Source organism: Siphateles boraxobius, unplaced genomic scaffold (assembly GCF_051911475.1).
Source record: "Siphateles boraxobius isolate OS27281-9 unplaced genomic scaffold, OSU_SipBor_1 365, whole genome shotgun sequence".
Taxonomy (NCBI): Eukaryota; Metazoa; Chordata; class Actinopteri; order Cypriniformes; family Leuciscidae; genus Siphateles; species Siphateles boraxobius.
The window spans coordinates 95,001-105,000 of NW_027508992.1; the positions used below are offsets into that span (position 1 = coordinate 95,001).

Here is a 10,000-nt window from a genome sequence, read left to right on the forward strand (position 1 = left end):
AATAATGCATATGCATGTAGATATTTACATTTCATGAAATGCTTACAAAATAACTGAAATATGGCTACAAAAATACCTGAGTTATAAATCAACACTTGTATCGCATGTAGGGTAAAAAAAATTAAATTTCATTAAAATGCATTATAAAAGAAGTCATTACAATTCAAAATAGGCTAAACAGGTTTTCTGTATTTGGTTTATAGGAGGTAGAATCTCTTCTTCTGTGGTGTGTGTTGGGAGGGGGTGCTCTGCCTACTTTACTGGAGTCATTACTACAACAGCCGGCCAGAAATGCAGTTGTTATTGAGATCACTGAGGTTTCTATTTATCACGTTCATCGGTCGCATTTACAAAAGCCCTGACATGCACAGCGCAATCAAACCATGCAGACGGTGCTCGAATCTGAGCTCAATAAGAACTGCGTGTCTCTGGCAGGCTAGAGGAAGTAAGACTGGAGGGATCCGCGCCGGCGCACGTCCGTCGTCCAGCAGTGAAAGCCTCCTCCCAGGGAGTTAGCATGGCGGATGCTGACTTTAATCGTGTTAATACCTGCAGGAGGACAAACAGCAGTCAAACACACAGCAGATTGACATACGGTACAAGTAACATGCATTACGTAATCAGATTACTTTTTGATGTAACGAGGAAAGTAACACATTACAAGTAACACGCATTATGTAATCAAATTACTTTTTGGTGTAACGAGTAAAGTACCTTATTATAAGTAACTTTCATTATGTAATTAGATTACTTTTGTGATGTAACGAGTATAGTAACACATTACAAGTAACATGCATTACATAATCAGATTAGTTTTTGATGTAACGAGTATAGTAACACATTACAAGTAACATGCATTATGTAATCAGATTACTTTTTGATGTAACGAGTAAAGTAACACATTACAAGTAACATGCATTACGTAATCAGATTACTTTTTGATGTAACGAGTAAAGTAACACATTACAAGTAACATGCATTACGTAATCAGATTACTTTTTGATGTAACGAGTAAAGTAACACATTACAAGTAACATGCATTACGTAATCAGATTAGTTTTTGATGTAACGAGTATAGTAACACATTACAAGTAACATGCATTATGTAATCAGATTACTTTTTGATGTAACGAGTAAAGTAACACATTACAAGTAACATGCATTACATAATCAGATTAGTTTTTGATGTAACGAGTATAGTAACACATTACAAGTAACATGCATTATGTAATCAGATTACTTTTTGATGTAACGAGTAAAGTAACACATTACAAGTAACATGCATTACGTAATCAGATTACTTTTTGATGTAACGAGTAAAGTAACACATTACAAGTAACATGCATTACATAATCAGATTACTTTTTGATGTAACGAGTATAGTAACACATTACAAGTAACATGCATTACGTAATCAGATTAGTTTTTGATGTAACGAGTAAAGTAACACATTACAAGTAACATGCATTACATAATCAGATTACTTTTTGATGTAACGAGTATAGTAACACATTACAAGTAACATGCATTACGTAATCAGATTAGTTTTTGATGTAACGAGTATAGTAACACATTACAAGTAACATGCATTACATAATCAGATTACTTTTTGATGTAACGAGTATAGTAACACATTACAAGTAACATGCATTATGTAATCAGATTACTTTTTGATGTAACGAGTAAAGTAACACATTACAAGTAACATGCATTACATAATCAGATTACTTTTTGATGTAACGAGTATAGTAACACATTACAAGTAACATGCATTACATAATCAGATTACTTTTTGATTTAACGAGTATAGTAACACATTACAAGTAACATGCATTATGTAATCAGATTACTTTTTTGATGTAACGAGTAAAGTAACACATTACAAGTAACATGCATTACATAATCAGATTACTTTTTGATGTAACGAGTAAAGTAACACATTACAAGTAACATGCATTACATAATCAGATTACTTTTTGATGTAACGAGTATAGTAACACATTACAAGTAAAATGCATTATGTAATCAGATTACTTTTTGATGTAACGAGTAAAGTAACACATTACAAGTAACATGCATTACATAATCAGATTACTTTTTGATGTAACGAGTAAAGTAACACATTACAAGTAACATGCATTACATAATCAGATTAGTTTTTGATGTAACGAGTATAGTAACACATTACAAGTAACATGCATTATGTAATCAGATTACTTTTTGATGTAACGAGTAAAGTAACACATTACAAGTAACATGCATTACGTAATCAGATTACTTTTTGATGTAACGAGTAAAGTAACACATTACAAGTAACATGCATTACATAATCAGATTACTTTTTGATGTAACGAGTATAGTAACACATTACAAGTAACATGCATTACGTAATCAGATTACTTTTTGATGTAACGAGTAAAGTAACACATTACAAGTAACATGCATTACATAATCAGATTACTTTTTGATGTAACGAGTATAGTAACACATTACAAGTAACATGCATTACATAATCAGATTACTTTTTGATGTAACGAGTATAGTAACACATTACAAGTAACATGCATTACGTAATCAGATTAGTTTTTGATGTAACGAGTATAGTAACACATTACAAGTAACATGCATTACATAATCAGATTACTTTTTGATGTAACGAGTATAGTAACACATTACAAGTAACATGCATTATGTAATCAGATTACTTTTTGATGTAACGAGTAAAGTAACACATTACAAGTAACATGCATTACATAATCAGATTACTTTTTGATGTAACGAGTATAGTAACACATTACAAGTAACATGCATTACATAATCAGATTACTTTTTGATTTAACGAGTATAGTAACACATTACAAGTAACATGCATTATGTAATCAGATTACTTTTTTGATGTAACGAGTAAAGTAACACATTACAAGTAACATGCATTACATAATCAGATTACTTTTTGATGTAACGAGTAAAGTAACACATTACAAGTAACATGCATTACATAATCCGATTACTTTTTGATGTAACGAGTATAGTAACACATTACAAGTAAAATGCATTATGTAATCAGATTACTTTTTGATGTAACGAGTAAAGTAACACATTACAAGTAACATGCATTACATAATCAGATTACTTTTTGATGTAACGAGTAAAGTAACACATTACAAGTAACATGCATTACATAATCAGATTAGTTTTTGATGTAACGAGTATAGTAACACATTACAAGTAACATTTATTACATAATCAGATTACTTTTTGATGTAACGAGTAAAGTAACAATTACAAGTAACATTTATTACGTAATCAGATTACTTTTTGATGTAACGAGTAAAGTAACGCATTACAAGTAACGTGCATTACGTAATCAGATTACTTTTTGATGTAACGAGTAAAGTAACACATTACAAGTAACATGCATTACGTAATCATATTACTTTTTGATGTAACGAGTAAAGTAACGCATTACAAGTAACATGCATTACGTAAACAAATTACTTTTTGATGTAATATGTAAAGTAACACATTAAAAGTGACATACATTACGTAATCAGATTACTTTTTGATGTAACATTAACAAGTATGCATTTATAAATGTACACATTTAAACTTCAGTTACTTTTTTAAAAAGTAATGCACATTACTTTTCAGTTTAATTAATTTACTTGAACATTTTTCAGAAGGAAAGTACTGAATAAAAATTCTCTCTCTTCTCGATAACGTTGTCACTAAAACATGCGCACTCATGCCCTGTACAAACAGACAAAAAGTACTAACAAAATCAATAAAAGAGTTGAAAGTTCAATAAAGATACAGTATGTAATATAACCTTAATGTTGAGATCTTTTATATGGTGTCTGTAGCTCTAGGGCTCAGAATATGATAATATTCTAAATGTGTTTTAAAAAGGAAAATGAAAGTGTGTGTTATATAGGCTATGCATTACTGCGACAAACACTGGCAAAAAAAGAACTTCATTAAAAACACCTGCAAGGCCTAGAAGAGATCGAGCCTCGCTGGGTGAGAAATAGAAACATAACGCATTCATAAAACTTTCCATAAAAAGGAACTTTTTACCATTTGTAACTTAATTAGTTATATTTTAGAGAGTAATTAAATACTGTAACTCATTACTTTTTGAAGAAGTTTCCCCAACACTGGTTGTATCGGTTCAGAGCTGAAGCTCCAGAAGAGCTAGAAGAAACAGCATTCTTACCGAGATTTTCAAACATTTTCTGTATGGTCATCTCATTAGCATCCACCATCACACGTTTCTCATCCAGCATCAACACATTCATGGACAGCCATTTGGACGACATCCACAACGGATGATCTGAGGAAAAGTACTCATATTTAAGCCAAACATCATATATGGCTATTCACATCATCTATGAAATACAGATTGTATTAAAGTAGTGATTCTCTCCAGTGAAGCACAACATGACATTATTCAAATTGTTAATTTCCATGTTGTGATTTGAATATCTGACACAAAAATATGAATATATAAGATGGGATGTGGATCAGTCATGTGATGTTTACTAGAGTTTGTTTACAAGCTCTCAACCACAAATCTGTTCCTGTGCAGAGATGAGAACGTCAGAATATGATTGTGTTTTTTTACTGTGAGCTCAGCAGCTCTAAACATATTTTTATCACTAGTGAAAATTTAAATGACTATTTAAACATGAAAGTATTATGCAAAAATTTAAGACATTTCTCCTCACATAGAAACTTCTTGGCATAAAGTGTTCTTTTAAAAAGAGTCGAGAACCCTAGAGTTCTATATAGAACCTACTGAAGCCTTTATTGTATTATATCATAGCAGCAATCTGATAGACGGGATACATTTAATAAATTGCCACAAATATATAATTCATAAATATATTCATAATTATTTGATATCAGTGTTAAAATTGGAATATTGGCAAATGGCTTGCACAACAATACAAAGTTTCTATTGTGGTGTATTTGTGTTAGCAGCATGATTTATCAGAACTACTGGGTTACTGACATTCAGATCGTGATATTAATAAAAATCTGGTAAACTAAGTCAAGCTGAAGTAGCTCTAGATATGTTTACTCTATTGTGACGTACAGTGAGAGATTATTGTGAGTCAGCTGCTGATTGGATGTTGAGATGTGGGCGTAGATCAACTTGTAATGTAAAGACTGATTGGATAATCCAGCACACATCTAATATTCATAATATTCAGCAATATTATTGATCTCCTGCATTGACACCATTATGTGAGAACTGAACTGAGCTGGACGATGACATCACGATTTTTTCTCCAGAGTGGGGATAACCTTTGAAAACGCCACTAAAGCTGCCACCTTCCAGTGCCTAGACAAAAGCCTCCTGATTCCCCCGCAAATTTAAGGGGGGGGAGGACATGACTTAGGCCAGGGAAGTCACTGCTGTTCCTACAGGACCACTGGGAAAGCGTTCCCGTACATTGTAAGGAAGGGACGCTGCGGAAGCACATTCTACCTGAAGAGAGGTAAATGTGGAAAATACACATATGAACTGGGCGGATGACCGGGCAGTACGACATATGGAATGTCACTGGGGTGGCTCCAGCGTAAGACGGGGGAAGACTCACCAGACAGTGACGGCAGAGAGACTCTGCCGAGGGAAGACACGGGCTCGCCGTGGGGAGCCGTATCGTGGAAGAATACACATATGGGGTCGCCGTAGGGACCGCAACATATGGACCCAGCTCTAACACAGGTTCCACACAGCTTACGAGTGGTAGGCCTAACACCTGACTGCAGTGGCTCAGGGCGGTCTTTGCAGTGCAGTTGCACCAGAGATAAGGCCCAAGAGGATAAAGAGGGACGCAAGGATTTACATTACCTTGCTCCTCAGGAACCTGACGATCAGGACGTGCTTCTCCATGCCTCTGCATCACAATGAGCGTTGTTAAAACACAGAGGCAACATCATTTTGAGGGTGAAGCAAAACAGCCTACTCGAACCCATCTTGCAGGAAAGAGAGCACTGAAATGATCGAAAGCTTTCAGGATCTCCTCTGGAGAGAAGACACACTCAATGAATAGATTCCACTTCTAAAGGTGTAAGCATGCTACCTATTTCTAGGGGGTGCTCGCAGAAGTGATAACTACCACATGTACCTGTGATAGCCATATGAACCTCCGCGTTCAGTGTAGGACCATTTTTCAGTCTCTAGGGTAGAACGCGGGTGCCAACGTGCCCGTCCCAGAAAATGTGTTCAGGGGAAGTCAGTAAGGCTGTAGATGGGAACTAGGTTGAGTTGGGCCAATGAGGGGCAACTATGAAGACCTGTTCCCTCCTGACTTGGCACCGTAAGTGCAAGCGACTATTTTTTTTTTTTCGGGCGCTAAAAGACAGGAGCACTGCTCAACACTACATGTGAAGATCACTGAGCTTTAGGAGCATTTCTGCTCAGCACTAGAGAGAGATAAGTTCACTGAGCTTTCAGGAGCATTTCTGCTCAACACTTGGGTGTGAAGAACTTCACTGAGCTGCAGGAGCATTTCTGCTCAGCACTGAGTGTGAAAGGATCACTGAGCTTCAGGAGCACTGCTGCTCAACACATGAGTACGATGAATTCACTGAGCTACAGGTGCATTGCTGCTCAACACCTGAGTGCGATGAACTTCACTGAAATTCAGGAGCATTTCTGCTCAACATGAGTGTGAAGAATTCACTGACTTGAGCAGGCGCCAGCCAACCATGAGTCGCAGTCGCTTTTGGAAGGCTCACTGGGGACTATTTGGGCCCCTGGGGCAGCTGAGACCCAGTGTCTGTCCAAGGGTTATCCGCTCGGACAGAAACACAACTGGCAGGGAGACGAAACCGGAGAGGCAACTGAGCGGCCACGGAATGGTCATGACCCAGCTTGACCCCAGGGGATGGAGTCTCCACTTGCCCTGGCTATGACTGTCATGAGGCTTGTTGGCGGCATGATTGAGTAAAGCGGAAAGAGTGGAACAAAGCGTCCTCAGAAGCTTCTGACTCCAAGGAGGAGGTGACGGGTGAGTTGTGACATGCAAGGGAAGCTTGCCCCACGGTCGCAATGTCTAACAATTCGAAGTATGAATGTCCGTGTAGTCGAGGGTCGCCCAGGCCCCCGTTAAAACACGCCCTTTATACATGGCCCCTCAGTTGAAGAGGGTTTGGCAGTAGACCGGGATGAACTATAGTCACACAGGGAGAGCTGCTCTGTCACGGTCACCTCGGGACCCGATCATGAAGCTAGCGCTGAAGCGGTCATCATATGGAGGAAGCCAAAGGCTGCATCTACCATATGCACCAGGAGCCTCTGAAAGTTCTTTCAGTGGGACCCTTTCTCACTTCAAACACCAGCTGAACACACTCTCATTGGAGAGACGTGTTGGACCGAGTTCATCTCCAAAACTGAAAAAGAGATACTCAACCCGTGGGCGAGATTACTCTCTCCCAGTTGACCTGAAGACCCAACGGGCTCTGGAGCACTCGAAGGGAAGGACTCTGTACTGATACTTCAACCCTCACACGCAACACACAGGATGACCTGCGGCGCGAAAGGTACAGATCTGAAGCACATGTCTTTCAGGTTGGAGCTGCAGACCAATCTTGGGCCAAGATGGTCATTACCCACCACCTAGTAGCACAAAGAACGAGTTTACAACTGGCCTTCATACCGGCTGGAGGAGCTGCTATATCAAATCCTTCGCCAGCAGGATAATGATGAAGATGAATATCACTGGAGTTTCAGGAGCACGTCTGCTCAACATCTAATGTGATGATTATCATTGACTTGAGCGGGATAGCCGAGCCTGAGGTGGGGCAGCAAAGTAGAGAGAGTAGTGTTAGTGTGCTGTGCAACACTTACCTGTCTCCACTAGTGGCAGGGTGCGTGTGAGAAGGCGGATGACCGGGTCCTCCAACACACCAAGCTGCCTGCTGGCGACCAAGGGGGGGGCTGAGGGGTGTAAGGCTATACAGGGTTACACCCGCCAGACTGGCCCTCTTGTGACCCAGGAAAAGATGAATTTGCTCTTTCTTTGAAGTGTGGGTACCGCTTGCTCCGCTTTTTTTTGGGGGGTGGGAGCCAGCGGCGGAACAGACACACACACAAAAAAAGACTCCACCCGGCCCTCACCCGGGGGGAGGGAGCGATTGTGCCAATTTCAAGAGCATCTCTTCCATCCCTGGTCGTCTCTACTGCGGCCGGCTCCATGCTGAGGCCTGGGTGGAGGCTGCTGCGGAGGCCCAGCGGGAGCGGCGGTCGGGGAACACCCTCGGTGACGAGCAGACGGTGGAACTGCCACCGGCGGCGGGTGGAGGCAGCAGCTGGCCGCCGGGGCAGGATGTGCTGGGTGACCTCCGTCTGCGCTTGAGCAGCAGAGAACTGTTGGATGCAGTTCTCTGCCGTGTCGCCGACCAGCCCAACCTGGGAAATTGGGAAGACCAGGAACTGAACCTTGTCCGCATCCTCCATATCAACAAGGCTGAGCCAACGATGGCGCTCCTGGACCACTAAAGTGGACATCGCCAGACCGATTGTGCACGCTACGACACTCGTGCCCCAGAGGGTGAGGTCGGATGCAGTGCGGTGCTCACCTATGAGCGCACGGTCTGGGCTACCCTCGTGCATGTCCATGGGTGCCCTGACCTGAAAGACCTGAAGCAATGCCATGGCACGCAAGAGGAAGCGGCTTGCCCACAAGCTTTGTAAGCTCTGCCCGTCGGAACGGACGAAAACTCTCAGGCCTTAGGGGGGAGACGAGGATACCCCCAAAAGGCAGCGGCCGCCGGACACAGGTGCACCTGTGTCGACAGACCGCTCCATTGGAGGGATAGCCTCGCAACCCTTCACCGCTCCTCCATCAAGGGTAGTGAGGGGGAAAGCTATTCAGGCAGTTTCTGGCAGAGAAAGGTGCTGTCCACAACCTGGTAAGCTCTCCAAGCATTTCGGGAAAGAAAGCCACTGGGGCGGCGAGCTGAGAACCAGCGCGGCCCGCCCTGAGATAACAAACTCCAGACTCCAACCGAGACTGAACGGGACACGGTGGAGGTTCCACTCGAGCCCGGCAGCCTGGGCAGCCCATTTCAGCATAGCATTCCGAACATATAAAATATATATATATATATATATGTATATTTATACATATATGTATATTTATATGTATACATATAAATATATAGCTCAAACACGTGATGCAACAATTGTGACCATCAGAGAAGAAAAGGGAACGACCACATCCAGAAACGCACAGGTGGAATGACATCTTGAAAAAGACGCAAACGCACCCGTGTTGCTCTTTTAGAAAATAGGACCGTCACCAGTGCCGGAGCACTAAGGGGAATGACCGCGGCAACACTGAACAGTGAACTGAAACAGTGAAGCACTCACTTTTCCGCCCTCTAACCAGCCGTCAACACACACAAACATTTAGAATTTGTTGCTGTTAAAACAGCAGTAGAGAGCTCAAAGCTCACGATCACTGCTGCACTTGTGTAGAACACCAGCACTGGGAGAGTCTTCCTGAAGAACACGACACACTCGCTCGTTGTAAACAACAGCACTCTCTTAGACATCAAACGATCGGCTCCGAATCGAAAGGCAACTGCTGCGTGCATCCACTTCCGTATTTATACCCGCGCTGTGGGGGCGGAGTGTGTGATGCGAATCACGCACGGCAATTACATTGGCTCGTTCAATAGTTCTCGAAGATGATAGGCTCCCTGGCGTGATCCCCATTACATATAACTATACGATCCCCGTTACATATAACTATAACTATCACTATAACTATGACTATAACTATCACTATCACTATAACTAACACAATCACTATCACTATCACTATAACTATCACTATTACTATCACTATAACTATCACTGTAACTATCACTGTAACTATCACTATCACTATAACTATCACTATAACTATCATCATTATCACTATAACTATCACTATCACTATAACTATCACTATAACGATCACTATAACTATAACGATCAATA

The 10,000-nt window shown here is 40.8% G+C and overlaps 1 protein-coding gene across 1 annotated transcript in view; it reads right to left on the bottom strand.

Annotated features, from left to right (window-relative positions):
- The window catches only part of LOC143702921 (glycine amidinotransferase, mitochondrial-like), an 18,567-nt gene that overhangs the window by 268 nt on the left and 8,299 nt on the right, over positions 1 to 10,000 (bottom strand). Inside the window, exons 8-9 of the mRNA XM_077196846.1 lie at positions 4,217 to 4,333; positions 1 to 549 (exon numbers count right to left, since the gene is read on the bottom strand). The exon at positions 1 to 549 is cut by the window's left edge and continues 268 nt beyond it. Of these exons, the coding sequence (XP_077052961.1) occupies positions 437 to 549; positions 4,217 to 4,333 (230 nt within the window). The 3' untranslated portion in view covers positions 1 to 436. The remainder of the gene's footprint in view (positions 550 to 4,216; positions 4,334 to 10,000) is intronic.